The sequence below is a fragment of the Halichoerus grypus genome, chromosome 13 (assembly GCF_964656455.1).
Source record: "Halichoerus grypus chromosome 13, mHalGry1.hap1.1, whole genome shotgun sequence".
NCBI lineage: Eukaryota > Metazoa > Chordata > Mammalia > Carnivora > Phocidae > Halichoerus > Halichoerus grypus.
Genome location: NC_135724.1, coordinates 61,835,952 through 61,859,634, shown reverse-complemented (window position 1 = coordinate 61,859,634; position 23,683 = coordinate 61,835,952). Strand labels below are relative to the sequence as shown.

Genomic DNA, 23,683 nt, shown 5'->3' with positions numbered 1-23,683 from the left:
CTCATTTGGAGGCAGAAAGCACAGCCTGGGGCCTCGGATAAGCTACAGGTGACACTCGGGCTTGAAAATATGCATCTAGAGGGGGCCTGGCTGACTCAGTCCCTGCAGCACTGACTCTTGAGCTCAGGGCTGTCAGGTTGAGCCCCACGCTGGGTGTTGACATTACTTAAAAATAAAATCTTAAAATAAAATAAACATGTATGTGTAATGATTCCTAAAACATAGTACGATGTTGTGTGCTGTCATCTGGATGGATTTCATCTTCTGTTCCACACGTCTTACAAGGGAAAATGTGTTAGTGATGCGAATATGTATTAGTATTAATAGACATTCTGTTTTACATTTTAGAGGCTCCATGGGCACCGTGTGTAAGGAAAGGGCAGAGTTCCAGCGGGGCCCCATTTCATGCCCGAATCCCCGGGAATGTGTTCTACTGCTGTCACCAGTGAAGGGATTAACCACCTCCGGACACCTGTCACCGCTTGGAACCTAGGGCCCCAGGACTTTGTCCCCCCCCCATGTGTCTCTGTCACTGAGCTTAGCGCCACTAGCATACACCTGACAGGAAGCCGCACAGAAGCTTCTCGATGAAGAGGACCAGAGAGAAGGGCCCAGGGCTTTCCGTCTCAGTTCCTCGTTGTCTGAGACGCTGTGGGTGACGGTAGGTGCTCCCACCGCCCTGAGCTGTAGCCCAGTGATAGTCCGCCTCGGCCTCAGCCTGCAGCCCCGAGATGCGCAGAAGCCCCGCATTGGCCGAGGCGTCTTTGGAGCCCGAGAGGCGGCCGGGGACCCCGGAGCCCTGGTGCTTACCGGAGTCTGAGGAGTAGTACAGCAGACCCCGGGGAGGGCTCGCTGGCTGCTGCTGGATCCGGTAGATGTTCGAGCCGCCAACACTGATGTCCCTGCTCAGGGTGCAGGTGAGTCTGGCCGTCGTTCCCGGAGCTGCAGAGAGGGGGCGGCTGGGTCAGCACGGGCTGGGACAGGGAGCCTGCAAACACACACATCAGAATGAAGAGAAGGGATCGAGTGCGTGTGCATGAGGAGCTGAGCCAGGGGATCTGACTCAGGCTGGGGGGCCACCCTCGGGCACTGGGGCCTGTCCCCACCTGTGCAGTGAGGAGTGCAAGGAGGACAGGGCTCCGGACCATGGTGACACAGCCCCTTCTTAGGCCACAGAGCTGGGGCTGGGCTGCCCCCGGGTCTGTCTTATCCCCTGTCCAAGGGCCTCACCGAGGAGGGGCTGCTCATGCAAATGTGACCCACCCCTGCTTCTCCCTGCTGTGCACTCCCGGGTCTGTGGCCCCTTGACAGGGTGAATTCCTGATGCACTAGTTTCTCCCTGGTGGGCCTGGAGGAAGCAGCTGCTGGGACCACACACAGGCCCAGGTCTAGGGACTGGTCCAGGTCCAGAGAGGACACGACTGCCCAGTTCCCACTGAAAGCAAGGGGCCCCGCCCTAGGGCCTCCTGTCGGTGGAGGACTGCCCAGCTGGGAGCCCTACCCTGCACAGACACCCAGATACCGCCTCCCCGCACCCCCCGCTGGTCTCTCAGAGACCAGGACAAATATGTCCTTCTTTCCCACTGCTGGCAAGCCTCTCCTTCACCTGCTTCTCTGATTCCTGTTCCCACCAGGTGACAGTGACCCTCCAAGGAAGGACAGAGGTCCTGGTGTGCTGTCCCTGATCAGGCTTCCTCCCTGGACGGGGGTCTAGCGGGAGGTACATGAGCAGTCCTGACCCAGAAGAGCCTGTGAACCACTGTGGAGCTGAGGACAAGACACGGGGAACAGAGAGCAGAGGGCATCTGTCCCCGTGGGAGGGTCTCAGAGGAGGTGGGCTGGCTCTGGGAGCTGAATGTGAACAGGAGCTTGCGGAGGGGACACACACCTTCAGAGAGGAGGACACAGAAGGTGGGAATGCTGGGTCTTTCTTGAGCAGGACTGACAGGACAGAGTAAACCCTGATGAGGCTCCTGGAGGTTTGTAGACAGAGCAGGGTCTGAGTGTCTAGCAGCGACCAGTGCAGGGACATCCTGTGACCGCCCCTCCATTTGCTGTGAGAGTCTTAATCCCAGCTGTGCCTGTCCTCACTCTTGCTCATTAGAGAATTAGCTCCATGGGAAGTCCTAGGACAGAATTTGGGACAGGGAGACCTAGAAGGGGCCATTGGAGGGGAGAGTGACCAGAGGAAGATGACAGCCAAGGAAATAGGGAAGGGTGAAGTGGCTTGTGTCCCGGTGGGACACAGGGAGATGAGTGACTGGGCCCTGGACTGTGGGAGAGGGAGGGATGGTCCAGAGTGCGTGCCAGGTGGATGGACGGGGATGCCTGGGGGGACACAGGTGAGGTCAGGGGGGAGAGCAGGTGGGGGGCTGGTGATGGGTCTGTTGTCCCCGTGTCACATAGAGACCATGGTATGACCTGTGCAGAGGTGCAGAAACACAGAGAACCAGGGCTGAGGGATGCCTTCCCTCCCCCATAGGGAGGATGTGTGTTACAGTAACCTGCCTGAGGGCTTAGTCTGCATCATTCATTCATTCATTCATTCACTCTTTAAACACACATTTAAGGAATGTCCACAGGTGTCAGATCACTGTTCAACATAATGTGAAATAAAATATGATTTTATATTCATTTCAGAATTTCTAGTACATTGTGTGTTTCATATAATGTGCATGGTTTCTCTTTGCCTTTCTCAGTGTCTGTGTTTGAGAGTCCAACTTCTATCGCACAAAGGTTCCTACTCAATCACTTTGTGTCCATTTAGCACAAGATTCTTTGATACACTGGAGAAAAGTATGCAGTTCAATCTGCATCAAATTTGAAGATAAGGAGGATCTAAAACTTAAGGGAAAAAGGAAGAATTGGAGAGAATAATTGTCATATCTGAAAAACAGTGTCAGCTTCTGTAAGTCACCATAAAATATAGAAATAAATGACCAATATCATATTCCTTAGGAATAGCAACTAAATATCATGACAGTTTGAGAACTAATGAATTCATTGTAGATTTCATCATGAATAAATTGGGGATTCACAGTAATCAGCCAGGCTCCCTGACCTTGAAGAGAGCCTTGAGCCCACCCTAGAACCTGTCTCAGGCGTTCTCAAGGCATCCCGGGTCAGAGGAATCCTTTCCTGCTGGCAGGGTCTGGAGCCAGTGGTGAGCACGAGGATTGGAAAACTGGATGTGGGAGAAGAACCGTGGGCCCAGGAGCCCCTCACAAAGTTGGAAGGAGCAGAGAGCCTCCCGCTTGCTCCTAACTCCTGGGGGCTCTAAGGAGATGCTGGTTTCCCAGGGGAGAGCTGCCTTTGGGCTGTGCTTTTCTTCTCTGAAGGACCATGCTGATGCACACTGCCCACCGGGGGCTCCAGTACCAAGGAATCCCATCAGTGGGTCCGTGTGTGAGCAGAGAAAGCTAGGGGTCCCCAAGGTGGTGGGGGGGAGATGGAATATAGTTTTCCTGGCACAGGAGAAGTCATTTTAGGCCCCCAGCTATTTCCTGTGATCTCTGCCCTTGTGGCTCTACTTTCCCAGCACACATTTTGCAGATCTTCCTGAGAGGTGCCAGAATTAAGAAGAAATGCAAAACAAAAACAAACACAAACACAAAAACACTTCAGTAGTTAAGGATCTTAAGGGAAGAAAAGGAATGCAAAAATGGACAGTCTCTAACAATCCAGGAAACAGTCTAACCACATCAGAGACACCCCCTGTGCTGTTTCCAAGGAAACCAGGCCTTGGACTCCTTGCCCCAGATAAGGAGCTCAAACCCTTTCCAGTTAATCCTGGCTCTGGGAGCAGGTCCCTAGCCCCTTCCCCTTGTGGGACAGCCACCTCTGCTTCATTATAATGTGAAAGTCTCTGCACCAGGAGGTGCACTGGCCGCATTAACAGAGCAGAGGATGCCTGTATAGGCCTGTGCTCTCAGGACTCCTGACCGACCTTACGTCCACCTTGACATGGGATGACAAAGCTCCCTTCTGAATATTCATCCCAAATACGAAATGAAAAGAACCCACTCACTCCAGCTCTGGGAGTCAAGGCTTTGCAAGTTATTCCCTGTGATCTCATTTGCCGCAAATACAGATTCTTTTGTGTGACTCCACACCTGGCTGGGTCTCTAAATTTAATTCAGGATGGAGCAAACTCATATTAGTTCCCAGACCACAGTAACTTCATTTTCCTCTCCCTCCCTCTGTATATACCTTATAGTTCTTAAATGTATAATTTATAATATATGATATGTGTATGCAGCATGCAACTTATAACATACACATGATGTAATATTTATATATAATCTATGGCATTTTATATAATACATGACATTTATATTTACTAGAGTATATATAAAATGATATAAGTAATAATTCAATATAATATACTGTACACATTTAATATATGTTTATATAATGTGTATATATTATGTAGTTTTATAATATGTGATATTTATTTATAATAATTTATAATATATATCACTTTTTTTTCCTTTTCCCCAACAAGGACCCCGATGCCCTGGACGGCAGAGTACCACAGTCTGACAGGCCCTGGAAGGAAAGCTGGAGGCTGTAAGGTGACAGAAAGAATGGGGCTTGTTTGGGAACAAAGCAGTGCAAATGCCTCCCCACCCCAGCAGCTTTTCTCTTCAGCCCTAAAGGGACCTCCTTGTCTATGAGGGAGGAGGCCATAGAGGAATCAGGACAGGACAGAGAAGCCCCAGAGTCCGCTGGCTGAGGCCACACTGGTGGCTTTCCCCTCCTCCCCTCCCCAGGGGTCTCTTGCCCTGGGCCCCCGTAGCATGGCAGGTGATTAGTTTTCATGATGCGAACCACTCCAGGTGTGGGCGGGTCTGTCCCTGTCTGAACACCAGCCTGGGCAAGGCCCCCATGGGGTGGCGGATGGAGCAGGAAGGAGGGAGGGAGTCAGAGCTGAGCCCCCACGCAGCTGCGGGGACACAGGTGCTGCGGTCACACTTCAGTGAAGACACCGCCTGCCAAGTGTGCAAGAATGAGTAGAGTAGTTCCCTGGTTGGTCTGGACCAGAAGCCTGTCCTCACAGGCCCAGTCCCACAGCGCCACCTGCTGGGCCGAGACACCAAGTCGTCCAGCCCATCTGACACCTCCCAGCGCTCCTGGAATGATGTCCAGACGTTAGCAACTGGATCATTCCATATCACTGCCCAGAGCAGTAGAATGAAGAGGAGCCCTCTGTGGTGTTCGGGCTGACAGGTTATTTCCAGATCACTAATGACCTCCGGATGGTTAAAAACATTATGTATTGCACTCTGCTTACGTTACCAGGTATTTCAGGATTACCTGACATTGGAGTTTGCCTCTTCCAGGAGCTTGGGGTCATAACAAGTCTACCATCATCTTGAACCAAGGAAAAGGCTTAAAGTTCTCCGAGTACCAAGGTGGTTCACACCTCATAGTAATTCCACATGGACCCGTCCTCCAGTTTGACCGTTGTTGTTGTGGGTTTAGATTCCCCTGTGAGGTCCCCTCAGCCTGCACTGCAAGGACGTTTGATGCCTGTCTCTGCCATGGGAACAGAACGCTGTCAGGGACATGCGTCCTCTGCTCCTGCTGACTTTTCTGGGTTCAAAGTTTCCTTGAAATTCAGCCTGCAAAATGCTTATATATTTGACTCTCTTGTATACTTAATATATTTTAAATCAATTTTATAATTTTAATTAGTATGAAGATTGTTATACACAGAACATTACTATAAATGGAGCCCTCCTCTATTGAGGGGTTCTTCCATCTCTCCTCCACTGAAAATCCTCATGGCCTAATGTGGAATTCGTGGGGGATGAGTGTCTAAAATCTGGGTCTAAAGAACAGACATTTATCCCAAAACCCTCCAACAAGCAGTTGCGGGGCAGGGTGGGGATGGGGGGAGCAGTGACCAGTAGACATCCTGGAATTAAACTGGGGGAAACAAGCTCACGGAAGGACAGCACTGAATGTGGAGATGGACTGGCTGGTGTTGGTTGTACCTTCACAATATTAAGTCATCCAACCCATGGATGTGGGATCCTCTCAATTATTTAAGTCTTTTTAGTATTTTCAGCTATCCTTTGTACTTTTCAGTTTGCAAGTCTTTTGCTTACTTGGTTTAGTTGACTCCTAAAAGTTCTATTCTTTTGGACACTATCTTAAATGGAATTGTTTTTTAATATCCTCTTGGGCTTCTTCATTGTTGATGTAGAGAAAATGACCTGGTTGTTGTAGGGAATTTACTACATGAACTCCTGTAGGAAATGCTAGACAGATAGAGCTTAGGGTGATAAGGACACTGACCTCCCCGCACCCAGCCCCTTTCTGCTGGTCGATGAGATCCCACTCTGTCCTCCAGCCTCCAGCATCTCCCACCACCTTCCCCCTGGACCCAGATTCCTCTTTCTCTGAGAAAGTCAGTTACATCAAAAGTTAACCTCTCAAGCTTTGACACCCACCTTGGACTGTTGGATTAATCGAAGATGGAGAAAAAAAAAAGTGTGTTCCACACCACTAATTCAACTTTATATTTACACTGGAACTGTGCAGTTAGAAGCCTATAAGATTCTGATTATAAATTATTCACAGATAATTATACTTTTATTTTATTGATTCATATGCTCCAATACTGAGACATTTTCAGTTGTTTTTACAATTTATAAAAATTATTATGTATTTATCCTCTACAGTAAGAGTCAGATATTCATCAATTGCAACATTTTCATATATAATATCAATATTTTGGCCAATATCAAAAATAAATAGATATCAGTAGGATATGACATGTGCATGTTAAAAGTTCAGGGATGCTTGCCAGAGGGTAATTCATGTTGAGGGGATGGGGTCTGTTGAAGTGAATCCCTACGTGAGGAGGTTGCCAAAGTCCATCATTCCTCCCCCAGATGTGTGGGTCTGGCCCACCTCTCAGCTCTCCATGTGAGGAAGGAACTGAGTGAGGACACTCAGGAAGACACATGGATCTTCACCAGAACATCAGTTTGCTTAGGATGATGCATCTTCTCTGTATGGGGTAGTTGTCTATGACCATACATCTATTCCATGTATGTGTCCCCTCTGCTTCTAGTCACGGACAAAGGTACCTATGAGAAGGGAAAGGTGGAAACAGAAATAAGGAACAGATTCTCAGAAGGGATATAGAAGAATGTGGTCCAGAGAAGGGCTGTGCATCCTGCAGTTGACAAACGGGGAGAGAGGTCCCTCGAGGAATTCCAGGTGAAGGTAGGATTCCCCCCCCCCATACTCTGGGAAGGACAGTTGTAATAAAGTGTGGGAGGGAACCGGCCAATTACTCTTTGGGGCAGGGTATTAGAGTTTGGGGGATGCCTTGGAGCAGGGAGAAGGTGAACCAAAGAAGAGTAGGAGGAGTGAAGAGCATCTAAGGCAGAGAGAAAGGACCCCCTCTGTCTAATTCACTGTAGGTTCCAGCATATAGCCCCTGCCCCTCCAGAGGGGAGCTGTCTGAGGAACCTGCAGAATGTGGTGGAATGACTGACTGAGGGCATGAGGAAGCTGGACAGGCACAGAGAACCTGCAAGATTGATCCAGTCACTGGGGCACCTGGGTGGCTCAGTCAGTTAAGTGTCTGACTCTTGATTTCGGCTCAGGCCCTGATTTCCGGGTTGTGAGACAGGCCCCATGTTGGGCTGCACACTCAGCAGGGATTCAGCTAAAGGATTCTCTCTCTCCCTCTCCCTTTTCCCCTGCCCCCTTCTCTCTCTCTCAAATAAATTGGTTTTTTGTTTGTTTGTTTTAAGAAGCAGATTGATCTAGTCACTGCTCAAGACACTGTCAGCTCAGGGGCACCTGGGTGGCTCAGTCATTAAGCCATTAAGCGTCTGCCTTCAGCTCAGGTCATGATCCCCGGGGTCCTGGGATCGAGCCCTGCATAGGGCTCCCTGCTCCACGGGAAGCCTGCTTCTCCCTCTCCCTCTCCCCCTGCTTGTGTTCCCTCTCTCGCTCTCTCTCTCTCTCTCAAATAAATAAATAAATAATCTTAAAAAAAACCACACTGTCAGCTCAGAGATGCCCTTGTGAGCTGAGCAAACTGTCATCTGTCACCCACCTCGTGTCTTCCACTTTGTGGGAGTTCCACCCCCATACTCCTCTCAAGACACCCCATAGCACTTCCTCCCATCGGAAGAGTCTTGTTCCCAACTATGCTCCCTGATATTTGCTCACATGGGCAGGGACCTTAATTGTGCTGACTTGGATGTTCCTGCTGCCCCAGATTCCTTGCTGTTGGTGTTTATTGACTCTGACCTCTGCCAGAATATAAAGTCAAGGAGAATCTTTTTCTGTTTTGATCACCTGTGCATCCCCTGGTGTTGCATAATGTCTAGCAGAAAATAAGCATGGATCTGTGTCTATTGAATGAATGAATCCAGGAGAAGGAAACAGCTGTGTGGACAGGGAAGAGCATTTCTACCAGAGAGAACAGCAAGGAGCAGTGAGGATGGTGTGTTCTAGGTAAGAAAGGCAGCTGGTTGGGGCTGGAGGGGTTCGGGATGATGTGAGCAGAGATGAAGACAGGTGGGGTAGAACATAGAAAGGATATCGTTGGGCAGAACTCAGTGTGATGTTGAGTGGGGAGGATGTGGTAAAACACACACCACACACAATTTGCCATTTTAACCGTTCTTCAGTGCTCGGTTCAGGGGCACAAAGCAGCTGCCACCACCATCCGTCTCCAGAACTTTTTCATCTTCCCAAACTGAGACTCTGTCCCCATCAAAGAACTCCCATCCCCTGGAAACCTCTATTCTCCTCTGTCCTTATGAATGTGCCTATTCTAGATCCCTCCTGTTAGTGGACTCCTACAGTAGTCGTCCTTCCGTCTCTGGCTTCTGTCGCTCAGCCTAATGTCCCCTAGGTTCCCCTATCCCTTAGCTTGGGTCAGAACTGTCCTCCCTTTTTACTGGGATGAAATACACATAACACAAAATTTCCTTCCTTGCTTTCTAAGGCTCAGCAGTATCCCACTGCGTGTGAACAGCGCATCTTGTCCGGGGTTCCCGGGCAGCCAGGGGCGGGCGGCACTGCAAGTCGCACCTGCGCGCAACGCATGGCCGCGCGCCATTCCGGTCTCGGCGGGAGCCTGGTTGGGTAAGTTATGTCCCAGGGACAACTGCGCGACCGGCCGTCAGGGGGTCCCGGGGAGGGGGGACGTGGCCCACCCAAGGTCACAGGCGGGGCGGCCAGGGAGGCCCTGGGACCCCGTGGCGGCGGGAGCAGGGCCCCTGGCTTCCACGTGGCCCCGGAGGCAGAGCGCTCGGGCCCTGCCGCCGCCTCCGCCCAGCCCGAGTTTGCCCTCCAGTGAGGGGGCCCCGGACGTTCGCGGGGTGCCTGTGCGCGGTTAATGCGAGCCGGGCCTCCCCGGCGGGTGACGGAGTGGCGAAGGGACGTGTCTGGCTTCTCCCGTCACCTGCCGGGTGCAAGCCGAGCACTGGGTGGCCCGGCTCACTATTAGGGCTGGTGCTGCCGCCACCCCCGCCTTTGTTTTTATGCCCTATTGATGCCGACAAGACGGGAAGAGGCTTACCGAGATGAGAAAGCAAACTTCCCCGACTTTTTTTCCTTTTTGTCATTTTCTCGTAAAGGCTCACAGTTGCCGCTGCCGGTGGCCCTGTTAAAATCAGCATTCCTCGGGAGTTTGCCCACTTCAGCAACATCTGCTAAATGCCTGACTGTGTGCCAGACGCTTCTCCGGGCTCTAAGGTGCCTGGGTCAGGTGGGGGAAAGAGCGACTGTAAACCTGGTTAAGGTATCAAGGAGAGCCAGGAATCCTCACACCACGAACAGGCCGATGGTACTGTATCCGTGCGTAAGTTTATCATGAGTGTCGCTGAGATCCAGCGTGGGCCGCGCACCGCCTACAAAGAATGAGAGAAGGAACAGCAGTCTTGCTCGTAAATCTCCTGGAGACCACTGGTGCTCGGAGAGGGCTTTTCCTTACTTTCGCCGGACTCTTGTACCCGGGCCAACCTGTAGTTGAAATTCTGCCCGTGATCTGGCAAATTGAGTTGCCTCCCAACCTATTTACCAACAAACATCATTAAATGTAATCTGTGATATGAACATGGTGGATGTTACATTAATAAGACAGAAATGAAGCCCAAAAGACTTCAGAATTTTATCACTGATGTGAGCAACTTCTTCGACAGTGGTTTACAAATACAGTTATTCCTCAACGTTTTGTGCTGTTTACAATATAAAGGCTGCAGGCTTGACACAAAGTTAAGTTGAACTACATTGTTAACTTTCTCTATTACTTTCTTGAGTCTAGACCGGGGGTTGGGTCAGATGGCAAATATCTTTGGCTCTGCCAGACACATATAATCTCTGTCGCATATTCTTTGTTTTGTTTTGTCTACAAACCTTTTCAACCTTCAAACTCTGAACTATAGAATTTTCAGATTCCCACAATATAAATATTCCTCTGACGGCCGATTTCAAGCTACCGACCTGGAGTGTCTGAGTGCAGGGTTGAGAATGCTATTTCCAGCATATGGATCCAACAGATGTAAATAACCCCAAGAGCATAGGTCATGGTAGGAGAATTGGGAAGTAATGTGTTTTGAGACCTTGTTGTCAACAGTACTGATATCATTGTAAACTTGTATAATTTAACTTTTGATAATATCTGTTTGACAGCAAGCCCACAGAATTCCTGAAAATTTAACGTTGGGTTCTCATGAGCCGGCTCCAGCTCGGCACTAGTCTTACCTCTAAGTGGAGATGGGGCTGGGTAAGTTAGGCTTCTGGGTTGGTGGTCGATGTTCAGTTTTGTCACCTGGGTTCCACTTAGGCACACCCCAAGGGGACCCCCAGTGAGTCAACAGCCTGTATCATCCCCTCCCTGTGAGTGTGGGCTGGACCGGTCATGTGCTTCTAACCAATAACAGAATTTGTTGAAAAGGGCAGGATGTCCCTCCCTTGATGATGTCATGTCAAATGGGAAGGATGATGGATGTCATGCCCATCACGCTCATGTTCCCGGGATGACTGGAGACAGACTCTCCTGCTGGCCTGGCAAGAGCAAACAGCCAAGTGAACAGCCCCTGAGAGGGCCACGTGGCAGGGGACTGTGGGCAGCCTCCGGGACCTGAGGGTGGTCTCCAGCCAGCCGCCAGGAAGAAGCTGGGGCCCTCAGTCATGCAATCATGAGAATATGCATCTGCCGGGGACCTGAATGAGCTTGAATGACTGGCACCTCGAGATGAGAAGAAAGCTCAGTCTGTACCTGGATTATAGCCCCATGAGACCCTGAGCAAGACCCAGCTACAGCCGAGCCCCTGCTCTTGCCCCCCAGAAGTGGAGGTAAGTGCATTTTTTAAAGATCTTACTTCTTTATTTGACAGAGTAGGAGAGCACAGGGAGTGGGAACAGCAGAGGAAGAGGGAGAAGCAGGCCCCACGCTGAGCGCGGAGCCCGATGTGGGGCTCGATCCCAGGACCCTGGGATCATGACCTGAGCTGAAGGCAGATGCTTAATGACTGAGCCACCCAGGCGGCCTGGTAAGTGCATTTGTTAAGTTCCCAAATTTGTGGTCCTTTGCCACACTGCAGCAGAAAGTAAACACAGCGTTATTCACGAGATTTATGCACCTTTCTGGGTGTGTTACATTTCTCAATTTTAAAAGGTTGGGGGAGGAAATGTACACAATACACAATAAAAATAGAAGGAAAGAACTGTACCCATGTGTTGGCCAGAATGGTCTTGGACAGTGTGACTCTGAGGAAATTCACATTTTTTTTTTATGCTTGATGGAGAATTTGTTTTTTTGTGAGTTTTTTATTATGTTATATTAGTCACCATACAGTACTTCATTAGTTTTTGATGTAGTGTTCCATGATTAATTGTTTGATTATAACACCCAGTGCTCATTGCAATACATGCCCTCCTTAATACCCATCACCGAGCTAGCCCATCCCCACACCCCCCCTCCCGTCTAAAACCCTCAGTTTGTTTCCCAGAGTCCATAGACTCTCATGGTTTGTCACCCCCTCTGATCCCCGCCCCCTTCATTTTTCCCTTCCTTCGCCTAAGGTCCTCCATGCTATTTCTTATGTTCCACATATAAGTGAAACCATATGATAATTGTCATTCTCTGCTTGACTTATTTCATTTAGCATAATCCCCTCCACTTCCATCCATGTCGATGCAAATGGTGGCTATTCATCCTTTCTGATGGCTATTATTCCATTGTATATATGGACTACATCTTCTTGATTATTATTCTGCTGAAGGGCATCTCGGCTCCTTCCATAGTGTGGCTATTGTGGACATTGCTGCTATGAACATTGGGGTGCATGTGCCCCTTCTTTTCCCTACATCTGTATCCTCGGGGTAAATACCCAGTAGTGCAATTGCTGGGTCACAGGGTAGCTCTATTTTCAACTTTTAGAGGAACCTCCACACTGTTTTCCAAAGTGGCTGTACCAACTTGCATTCCCAGCAACAGTGTAAGAGGGTTCCCCTTTCTCCACAACCTCTCCAACATTTGTTGTTTCTTGCCTTGTCAAGTTTTGCCATTCTAACTGGTGTAAGGTGGTATCTCATTGTGGTTTTGATTTGTATTTCCTTAATGGCTAATGATGTCGAACCTTTTTTGTGTGTCTGTTAGCCATTTATATGTCTTCTTTTGAGAAGTGTCTTTTCATGTCTTCTGCCCATTTTCTGACTTGATTATTTGTTTTTTGGGTGTTAAGTTTGAGAAGTTCTTTATAGATATTGGATACCAGCCCTTTATCTGTAATGCCCTTTGCAAATATCCTCTCCCATTCCGTGGGTTGCCTCTTAGTTTTGTTGACTGTTTCCTTTGCTGTGCAGAAGCTTTTTATCTTGATGAAGTCCCAAAAGTTCATTTTTGCTTTTGTTTCCCTTGCCTTTGGAGACGTGTCATGAAGGAAGTTGCTGTGGCCGATGTCGAAGAGGTTACTGCCTATGTTCTCCTGTAGGATTTTGATGGATTCCTGTCTCACAGTGAGGTCTTTCATCCACTTTGAGTTTATCTTTGTGAATGGTGTTAGAGAATGGTTGAGTTTCATTCCTTTGTATATAGCTGTCCAATTTTCCCAGCACCATTTATTGAAGAGACTGTCTTTTTTCCATTGCATGTTTTTTCCTGCTTTGTCAAAGATTATTTGACCATAGAGTTGAGGGTCCATATCTGGGCTCTCTATTCTGTTCCATTGGTCTATATGTCTGTTTTTGTGCCAGTACCATGCTGTCTTGGTGATCACAGCTTTGTAATATAGCTTGAAATCGGGCAACGTGATGCCCCCAGCTTTGTTTTTCTTTTTCAACATTTCCTTGGCAATTCGGGGTCTTTTCTGATTCCATACAAATTTTAGGATTGTTTGTTCCAGCACTTTCAAAAATGTCATTGGAATTTTGATTGGGATGGCATTGAAGGTATAGATTGCTCTGGGTAGCATAGACATTTTAACAATGTTTATTCTTCCGATCCATGAGCATGGAATATTTTTCCATCTTTTTGTGTCTTCTTCAATTTCTTTCATGAGTGTTCTGTAGTTCCTAGAGTATAAATCCTTTACCTCTTTGGTTAGGTTTATTCTGAGGTATCTTATGGTGTTTGGTGCTATTGTAAATGGAATCGTTTCTCTAATTTCTCTTTCTACAGTTGCGTTGTTAGTGTATAAGAAAGCAACTGATTTCTGTGCATTGATTTTGGATCCTGCCACATTACTGAATTGCTGGATGAGTTCTAGGAATTTGGGAGTGGGTTTTCCACATAAAGTATCATGTCGTCTGCGAAAAGAGAGAGTTTGACTTCTTCTTTGCCAATTTGAATACCTTTTATTTCTTTTTGTTGTCTGATTGCTGTTGCTAGGACTTCTAGTACTATGTTGAACAATAGTGGTGAGAGTGGGCATCCTTGTCGTGTTCCTGATCTTAAGGGAAAGGCTCTCAGCTTTTCCCCATTGAGGATGATATTCACTGTGGTTTTTCATAGATGGATTTTATGAACTTGAGGAATGTTCCCTCTATCCGTATACTCTGGAGAGTTTTTTTTTTTTTTTTTTTTTTTAAGATTTTATTTATTTATTTGAGACAGAGAGAATGAGAGAGAGAGAGCACATGAGAGGGGAGAGGGTCAGAGGGAGAAGCAGGCTCCTTGCTGAGCAGGGAGCCCGATGTGGGACTCGATCCAGGGACTCCAGGATCATGACCTGAGCCGAAGGCAGTCACTTAACCAACTGAGCCACCCAGGCGCCCCTCTGGAGAGTTTTAATCAGGAAAGGATGTTGTATTTTGTCAAATGCTTTTTCTGCATCAATTGAGAGGACCATATGGTTCTTCTCCCTCCTCTTATTAATGTGTTCTATCACATTGATTAATTTGCGAATGTTGAACCACTCTTGCATCCCGGGGATAAATCCCACTTTGTCGTGGTGGATGATCCTTTTAATGTATTGTTGGATCCTATTAGCTAGGATTTTGTTGAGGATTTTGGAATCCATATTCATCAGGGATATCGGTCTGAAATTCTCCTTTTTGATGGGGTCTTTGCCTCGTTTGGGGAGTAAGTTTGCTGGCCTCATAGAATGAGTTTGGAAGTTTTCCTCCTGTTTCTATTTTTTGAAACAGCTTCAGTAGAATAGGTATTATTTCTTCTTTGAATGTTTGGTAGAATTCCCCAGGGAATCCATCAGGCCCTGGACTCTTGTTTTTTGGGAGGTTTTTTGATCACTGCTTCAATCTCGTTACTGGTTATTGGCCTACTCAGGTTGTCAATTTCTTCCTGTTTCAGTCTTGGCAGCTTATAGGTTTCCAGGAAGGCCTCCATTTCATCCAGATTGCTCAGTTTATTGGCATATAATTGTTGATAATAATTTCTAATAATTGTTTCTATTTCCTTGGTGTTAGTCGTGATCTCTCCCCTTTCATTCATAATTTTCTTAATTTGAGTCCTTTCTCTTTTCTTTTGGATAAATCTGGCCAGTGGTTTATCGATCTTATTAATTCTTTCAAAGAACCAACTTCTAGTTTCGTTGATGTGATCTACTATGTTTCTGGTTTCTAATTCATTGATTTCTGCTCTAATTTTAATTATCTCTTCTAATGCATGGCTTAGGCATCATTTGTTGCTTTTCCTCTAGTTCTTTAAGGTGTAGAGTTAGTTGGTGAATTCGGGATTTTTCTATTTTTATGAGTGAGGCTTGGATGGCTATGTATTTCCCCCTTAGGACCGCCTTTGCAGTATCCCATCGGTTTTGGACCGATGTGTTTTCGTTCTCATTGGTTTCCATGAATTGTTTAAGTTCTTCTTTGATTTCCTGGTTGACACAAACATTCTTGAGCAGAGTGGTCTTTTGCTTCCAAGTGTTTGAATTTCTGCCAAATTTTTTCTTGTGATTGAGTTCCAGTTTTAGAGCATTGTGGTCTGAGAATATGCAGGGAATAATCTCAATCTTTTGGTATCGGTTGAGACCTGATTTGTGACCCAGTATGTGGTCTATTCTGGAGAAAGTTCCATGTGCGCTCGAGAAGAATGAGTATTCTGTTGTTTTAGGGTGGAATGTTCTGTAAATATCCATGAGGTCCATCTGGTCCAATGTATCATTCAAAGCTCTTGTTTCCTTGTTGATTTTCTTTTTTTTTTTTTTTTTTTAAAGATTTTATTTATTTATTTGAGAGAGAGAGAATGAGAGACAGAGAGCATGAGAGGGGTTAGGGCCAGAGGGAGAAGCAGACCCCCTGCCAAGCAGGGAGCCCGATGCGGGACTCGATCCAGGGACTCCAGGATCATGACCTGAGCCGAAGGCAGTCGCTTTACCAACTGAGCCACCCAGGCGCCCCTCCTTGTTGATTTTCTGCTTAGATGATCTGTCCATTGCTGAGAGTGGAGTATTTAGCTCTCCTACAATTAACATATTGTTATCAATATGACTCTTTATTTTGGTTAACAGTTGGCTTATGTAGATGGCTGCTCCCATGTTGGTGGCATAGATATTTACAATTGTTAGATCTTCTTGTTGGATAGACCCTTTAAGAATGATATAGTGTCCTTCTGTGTCTCTTATTACAGACTTTAATTTAAAATCTAATTTGTCTGATATAAGAATTGCTACCCCAGCTTTCTTTTGAGGTCCGCTGACATGGAAGATGGATCTCCATCCCTTCACTTTCAGTCTGGATGTATCTTTAGGTTCAAAATGAGTCTCTTGTAGGCAGCATATGGATGGGTCCTGTCTTTTTATCCAATCTGCAACGCTTTGCCGTTTTATGGGAGCGTTTAGGCCATTCACGTTGAGAGTGATTATTGAAAGATATGAATTAATTGTCATCATGTTGCCTGTGAAGATGTTGTTTTTATAGATTGTCCCTGTAAATTTCTGTTGTAGATCACTCTTGGGGTCTTTCTCTTTTTATAGAACCCCCTTAATATTTCTTGCAGGGCCGGCTTAGTGGTCACATATTCTTTCAGTTTCTGCCGGTCGTGGAAGCTCTGCATCTCTCTGTCCATTCTAAATGAAAGCCTTGCCGGATAAAGTATTCTTGGCTGCATGTTCTTCTCATTTAGTACCCTGAATATGTCTTGCCAGGCCTTTCTGGCTTGCCAGGTCTCTGTGGATAGGTCTGACGTTATTCTGATGTTCCTCCCTCTGTACGTAAGAAATCTCTTCCCCCTAACTGCCCTTAAGATGGTTTCCTTGGTTCTAAGATTTGCAAGTTTTACTATTACATGCGGGGGTGTTGTCCTGTTTTCCTTGATCTTGGGAGGGGTCCTCTCTGCCTCTAGGACTCGAATGTTTGTTTCATTCCCCAGTTTAGGGAAGTTCTCAGCTACGATTTGCTCAAATACATCTTCTAGTCCTCTCTCTCTCTCCACTCCCTCTGGGATTCCAATTATTCTAACATTGGAACGCTTCATGGTGTCACTTATTTGTCTGATTCTATTTTCACGGATTCTGAGTTGTTTTTCCCTGGCCTCCTCTTTTCCCTTTTTATCTATTATATTGTCTTCCAGGTCACTTATTCGCTCTTCTGCCTCAGTTACCCTAGCTGTTAGATTATCTAGATTGGATTGGATCTCATTGATAGCATTTTTAAGTTCTGCCAATTCACCTTTTATTTCTGCCCTTAGAGACTCTATGTTGCCATTAATTGATTTCTCCATTCTAGCCATTGTCTTCACAATTGCTAGCCTGAATTCCATCTCCGACATCTTGGTTATATCTGCATCCATTTGTAAATCTCCAGCATAAGTCATAATCTCTGAGTCTTTTCTATTTTGGGGGCTCCTCCTCCTAGTCATTCTGTTGATGGGTGTTTGAAGGAATGTATAGGGTCCAAATTATTGACCAGAACCCAAGCAAGATGCACCTGTTTTCTAGGGACCTTAGGGTTGCTGGCCTCTTGTTTTCCCAGCCTGTCTTCTGCGGGAGGGGCCTTCCACGCTGTTACTCAGGCAACCCTGTTCGGGCAGAGTTGCCCTGCGCCCCTGTGGCGGGGGATGGGCTCAGCGGGAATCAGTTTTTGGGGCTTTTGTTCTCTGGCGGCTTTCCCTGGTGGCTTTCCGCGTCTCTTCCGCGAGTCAGAGCAGAAGAGACCATTTCCAGCCCTCTGCCTCAGAGCAGAGAGACCACAGTCTGTTCTTCAGTGAGCTCTCCAGGCCACACTGTCTCCGTTTCTGTCCGTGCTGCTATAAACTGCAGTGTCCTGGGTTGTGCGCTCCTCCACAGTGCTCCCAGTCCTGCCTCCAGGTCGGGGCCCGTCTCTGCCCTTTGTGCTTCTAAAACCGCCAGCCGCTCCCAGTTCGTGGGCGTGCGACCCCGCCGCTCTGGGTTCCCGCCCCGGGGGCTGCAGTTCGCATGCGCGACCCCGCTGCTCCGGGTTTCCACCCCAGGGGCTGCCCTAGAGTCCTTTCACCACCGTTACCGGTCTGTGAGTCTGTGCCTGTCCGCAGCGCGCGAGGCTGTCACTCACCGGCGGTGTAGGATCCCCATAGCCAGGCACCCTCCCGCTGCCGTTTATCCTCCTATATCTGCCTGCAGAATCAGGGCTCCCCGCTTCGTACCTCAAAACCAACCGCCTGCAATATTCTGCTTGTAGAGATCCAGATCTTCTTACATCTCAGGCTGGTTTCGTGGGTGCTCAGAGTGGTCTGGTAGATATCCAGCTCAATTCCGGGGACCAGTTGACATAGGGTCCCTTATTCCTCCGCCATCTTCCCCCCCCCAACCCTGAGTATGTCTTGCCAGCCCTTTCTGGCTTGCCAGGTCTCTGTGGACAGTTCTGACATTATTCAGATGTTCCTCCCTCTGTATGTAAGAAATCTCTTCCCCCGGGTGCTTTCAGGATTGTTTCCTTGGATCTACATTTTGCGAGGTGTACTATTACATGTTGTGGCATTGATCTGCTCACATTGATTTTGGAAGGGGTCTTCTCTGCCTCTTGGACGTGAATGTGTGTTTCCTTCACCAGATTAGGGATGTTCTCAGCTACGATCTGGTCAAATATACCTTTAGACCTCTTTCTCTCTCCACTCACTCAGGGATCCCAGTAATTCTGAGATGGGAATGTTTCATGGCATCATTAATCTCTCTCACTCTGATCTCTTGGGCTTTAGGCTGTTTTTCCCAGGCTTCCTTGGTTTCCTTTTCTATCATCTAATCTTCTAGCTCACTAATTCGTTCTTCTGCCTCATTTACCCTGGTAGTCAGAGTATCCAGTTTAGACTGTATCTCATTCATAGCATTCCCCCCACCAGAACTGGATTTATTGAGTGAATGGCTATTTTAACTCCCTTCCTCCCCATTCCATGCCTCCCCCACATCCCCCCCCGCCCCCCCATTTGTTGTCTTTGGACGTCATCGTGGTATGTGCAGAGACGGATTCGTTTGCACCTTTCTGGGGGTGTGTGTCAGTGACCCCCTTTCTGTCCTGAGCTTTCTTTGTATGCTTCAGAGAGACCTCCTCCCCTTGAAATGATAGAAGAAAAATGGTTCATTGGTGGTTGTTGTCAGAGTACTCGCCTGGTCTCGGTTGTATGGTCCCTGCCCGCCGAAATTTGTCTAAGTCCTCCCGGAAGCCCGGGCACCGCAGGTATGCCGCTGTGGGAAGCCCATGCCCCACGGCCGGCCGGGCCGCCAGGGCTTGCCGGTGTCTGCGGGGAATTTTCCACTCATGTCCGCTTCTGCTGGGGCGCATCCCGTGGCGAGTCTTCCCCCTTTCCGGCGGCAGCGGCCCAGATGGCGTTTTCCAAGTCTCCCCTGGGCTGCTCCATTCATAGCATTTTTAAGTTTGGCCTGATTAGATCTCATTTCTGCCCTTAGAGATTCTATAGTGTCACTATTATTTTTCTCAAGCCTTGATATCGACTTCATAGTTGTTACTCTGAAGTCTATCTCTGACGTCTTGTTTATATCCATATCCATTAAGTCTGTGGCAGAGGCCATAGTCTCTGATTCTTTTCTTTGTTGGGTGTTCCTCCTCTTAGTCATTCTGTTGGGGGTGGTTGAGGGAATGTACAGAGTCCAAAGTCCTTCATACCTCAAGACCGCTGGAGACTTTCTGCTTGTAGGTATGCAGATATATATTCTTACATCTCAGGCTGATTTCTTGGGTGTTCAGAATGGTTTGGTAGATGTCCAGCTAAATTCAGGGGACCGGTTGAAATAGGGTCCCCTACTCCTCCACCATCTTCCCTCTTTCTCCAACAAAATGGGCATTTAACAAGTGGTTTTCAAATCCAAGAGAACAGATGATGAAGTATCATGGAATTTCACAGTCAGAAGGGACCCTGGCATGCTTTACTCTAATACTTATCTCTTGCACTCTTTCAAAATTACCCAGTCTCTGGATTACTCCCTCCTGAGACACAGGCAGCTCATAGTGTTAACTTTCTCCTTCCAGCAAGCTAAAACTGGCTTCCCAGTAACCTCCCCACACTGGTCTGAAAACACTCCAGGAAAACAAAACTGGGTTTTGTTTTTCCATGCAAGAACCCCTTGGTCCCTCCAGAACTGTATTTCTGTGGTGTCGTTGTCCAAGCTTGATGTTCCAGAGACAGGGTTTCAAATGCTTGCTCACCATCTTTCATCTTCCTGGGAATAAAATAGCTTTTTAAAGCTCCTTTCCTAGAGAGAAGTACCTAGAGAGCACCCCACTGACTCTTTGAGGACCTTGAAATCTCTATTTTTTCTCAGCTTTAGATATCTTGGGGTGAGCCCTCTTTGGGGCCATACACATGGGATTCCGGTGGAGGAGCACAGAAGCTATTGGAATCAAGGACAGCAGCCTGAAACCCCATATCCCTCCTTCCCAGAGGAGTGGGCCCTACACTGCCAAGGTCCATGCTCTTATGTCTGAAAGGTCCAGAAGAGGCCGGAAGTGTCTCTGGGGTAGGGCAGGTGCTGGGATGTGACCAGAGAAGGCTCCAGCAGCCTGGGAAGTCACAGTAATGACCCGAGGGAGCCATGAAGTGGCTGGCAATGGCTTGGAGGCAGGAAGGTAGTATTGTAGGAAATGGCCTCAATGAGTCATCTGGCCAGAAAAGGGGCATTGATGACTATGATGGGGAATGGGCTAAGGGCACTGGGAGGTGTCTGGCCTCAGCTCCAGGGGGCTGGGAATTTGTGAGCAAAGGTAGGAGGGTGCCAATCGGGGCCAATCCCGGGGTGGAGGGGCTACCAAGAGGTGCTCTTGGCCAGGGTCCTGCACCTTGATGTCCCTGCGCCACCCACCCACCAGAGTAGCCCGGCAGCCCGGGGCTCCTTCAGCAGTGCCTGTGGCTCCCGTTGGGGACTTATGCATGGCAGAGGCCCCAGGATCACGGGCAGCCGTGGCCTACTGCCCCCTACATTAATTCTAAGAGCGCTGGCACATGGTGACGGAGTCCAGGATGCGCCAGTGACTTCAGGGGGCCATGGCAGCAGCCCTGTTCGAACCCGGGGGGGGGGAGGGTCAGTCGTGGTGGTTGACATGCAGACAGGCTCCCAAGAGGGGCTCTTGGCCAGGGTCCCCCCCTCGGTGTCCCCGCACTGCCCAACTGCCAGAGTAGCCCCTCAGCTTGGTGCTCAGCCCCCAGTGTGGGCGGCAGCCAGGGGGCTCCACCGGGACCTACACGCAGAAGAGGGCAGGCCCCAGGATCACGCCCCAGCAATGCCTATCGCCACCTACAATTCTCAGAGCGCCGGCACAGTGATTACCTCCGGCAGCGACAGTGACGTCAGAGGGTCACAGCAGCGGTGGGGGCAGCAGGCAGGTAGCGGGCAGGCAGGCGGTGATAGGACAAATAAAATCCTTAAAAAAATTATTAAAAAAATAAAATAAATAAAAGGCAGAGATCATTGAGATGCCTGGCTGGCTCCGTCAGTGGAGTGGTCAACTTGATCTTGGGGTTGTGAGTTTGAGCCCCATGTTGAGTGTAGAGATTACTTAAAAATAAAATCTTTTTAAAAATGCAGAGATTATCATACTGCATTAAAAAAAGAAAAAGAGGGTGCCTGGGTGGCTCAGTTGGTTAAGCGACTGCCTTCGGCTTGGGTCATGATCCTGGGGTCCCAGGATCGGGTCCCACATCGGGCTCCCTGCTCAGCGGGGGGTCTGCTTCTCCCTCTGACCCTCTTCCCTCTCGTGCTCTCTGTCTCTCATTTTCTCTCTCAAATTAATAAAAAAAAATCTTTAAAAAAATAAATAAAAAAATAAAAAGATACAACTATATGCTCTTTATAAAAGATACCCTCTAGTTATAAAGGCACAGAGAAATAGAAAGGAAAAAGATGAAAGAAAGATATCTTGTGAAACACAATCACCACAAGAAAGCTGGAGTGGCTACTGATATCAGACAAAGTAGACCTAAAGATAAGGAATATTACCAGATATTTTTTTTAAAAAGATTTTATTTATTTATTTGACAGAGAGAGACACAGCGAGAGAGGGAACACAAGCAGGGGGAGTGGGAGAGGGAGAAGCAGGCTCCCCGTGGAGCAGGGAGCCCAATGTGGGGCTCAATCCCAGGACCCTGGGATCATGACCTGAGCCGAAGGCAGACGCTTAACGACTGAGCCACCCAGGCACCCCGGAATATTACCAGGTATTAGGAAGGACATTCAATGATGATAAGAAAGTGAGTTCTTCCTGAAGACATAATCCTAAATGTTTATATACCTAATAATATAGTTTCAAAATATATTAAATAAAAATTGACATAAAAGAAGAAATAGACAAGTCTGCAAACATTTCAAGGAGATTTGAACAATTCTCTTAGTAACTGATAAAACAGGTGGGCCAAAAATGTAAGAATTCAGAGAATTAAACAGTACTGTTAATCAACTTGACCTAATTGACATGTATAGAGCACCATCCCCAACAATGGCAGGATACACATTCCTTTCAAATTAATATGGAACATACATCAAGATAGACTAATGCTTGGGATGCCTGGGTGGCTCAGTCAGTTAAGCAGCTGCCTTCGGCTCAGGTCATGATCCCAGAGTCCTGGGATCAAGTCCTGCCTGGGGCTCCTTGCTCAGCGGGGAGCCTGCTTCTCCCTCTGCCTGCCACTCCCCGCCTGCTTGTGCACTTTCTCTCTCTCTCTCTGACAAATAAATAAAATCTTAAAAAGAAAAAGAGAGACTAGTGCTTTCCTGTTAGACAAGTTTAATAATCTCAAAATAATTGAAATCATACAGAGTCTGTTCTTAGATCAGCATGGAATTAAAATAGATATCAAAAGCAAAAAATATAACTAAAGTATCCTCAAATACTTAGAAATTAAATAACACAAATACCACCTAGCAAAGAAGAAATTACAAGGGAAATAAAATTTTAAAATAAATTATAATAAAAATACATTTCAAAATTCATGAGATGCAGCTAAAATAGTACTTAGAGGAAACTCATATATTAGAAAAGAAAAAAATGGTTAAGAAACATAATTTAAGGATTGCCTGGGTGGCTCAGTTGGTTAAGTGTCTGACTTCTGATTTTGGCTCAGGTCATAATTTCAGGATCATGAGATTTGGGGTCTGCACTCAGTATGGAGTCTGCTTGTCCCTCTCCCTCCTCCTCTGCCCATCCCCCTACATGCACACATGCACTTGCTCTCTCTCTCAAATAAATAAATAAAATCTTCAAACAAAACATAATTCAAGCTAGTAACTAAAAATAACAACAACAAAGAACCCAAAGAAAGAAAGAAAAAAAACCTAAGAGCAGAAATCAATGAAATAGAAAACAGATGAATAATGAAAACCCAACAAAGCCAAAGTGGAATATTTGAAAAGATGATTAGAACTGGTAAACCCCTGTAAAACTGATACAGAAAGAGAGAAAACACAATATAAAGAAAGAGTGAAAGAGGAGAGATACCTATACTCTTGGCATTAAAAGGATAAGGGAGTGGTATTAACAAATTTAGCAACAAATTGCCAAAAATTTGAGAACTTAGATAAAATTGACAATTCCTTGAAAAATGGAATTTGCCAAATCTGACAAAGAAAAAAAAATATGAATAGCCCTATAACTAAAAACAAAAACCCTCTAAAACTGTAATTTAAAACTTCCTTAGAAATAAAATTTCAGACTCAAGTGGTGAATTCCACTAAATGTTTAAGGAAGAAATTATACCAGTTTTTCAGAAAATGTTTTCTAAAATAAAAGGGGAGGGAACACTTCCTAGGTCATTTTCAGA

General features: G+C 47.1%; 1 protein-coding gene and 1 long non-coding RNA gene across 8 annotated transcripts in view; one reads left to right on the top strand and one right to left on the bottom strand.

Moving 5' to 3' along the window:
- Positions 1–352: 352 nt before the first annotated feature.
- Positions 353–10,095, top strand: LOC118543342 (uncharacterized). 3 transcript variants are annotated; one of them, XR_013443387.1, is made up of 8 exons: positions 353–917; positions 1,635–1,911; positions 4,505–4,574; positions 5,302–5,414; positions 7,085–7,239; positions 8,361–8,487; positions 8,984–9,123; positions 9,618–10,095. It is a non-coding gene; the product is annotated as an uncharacterized LOC118543342 (long non-coding RNA). The 3 variants fall into 3 exon arrangements; XR_013443388.1 differs by lacking the exon at positions 1,635–1,911; XR_013443389.1 differs by lacking the exons at positions 1,635–1,911; positions 5,302–5,414.
- Positions 6,579–23,683, bottom strand: part of LOC118543337 (zinc finger protein 74-like) — a 46,927-nt gene continuing 29,822 nt past the window's right edge. For 3 of the 5 annotated variants that reach the window (XM_078060604.1, XM_078060606.1, XM_078060608.1), the window contains one exon: positions 6,579–7,100. In XM_078060604.1, coding sequence (XP_077916730.1) covers positions 7,081–7,100 — 20 coding nt within the window. In that variant the 3' untranslated portion in view covers positions 6,579–7,080. Of the gene's footprint in view, positions 7,101–9,559; positions 9,891–23,683 lie in introns of all 5 variants that reach the window. The other 2 variants (XM_078060607.1, XM_078060605.1) reach the window with 2 other exon arrangements.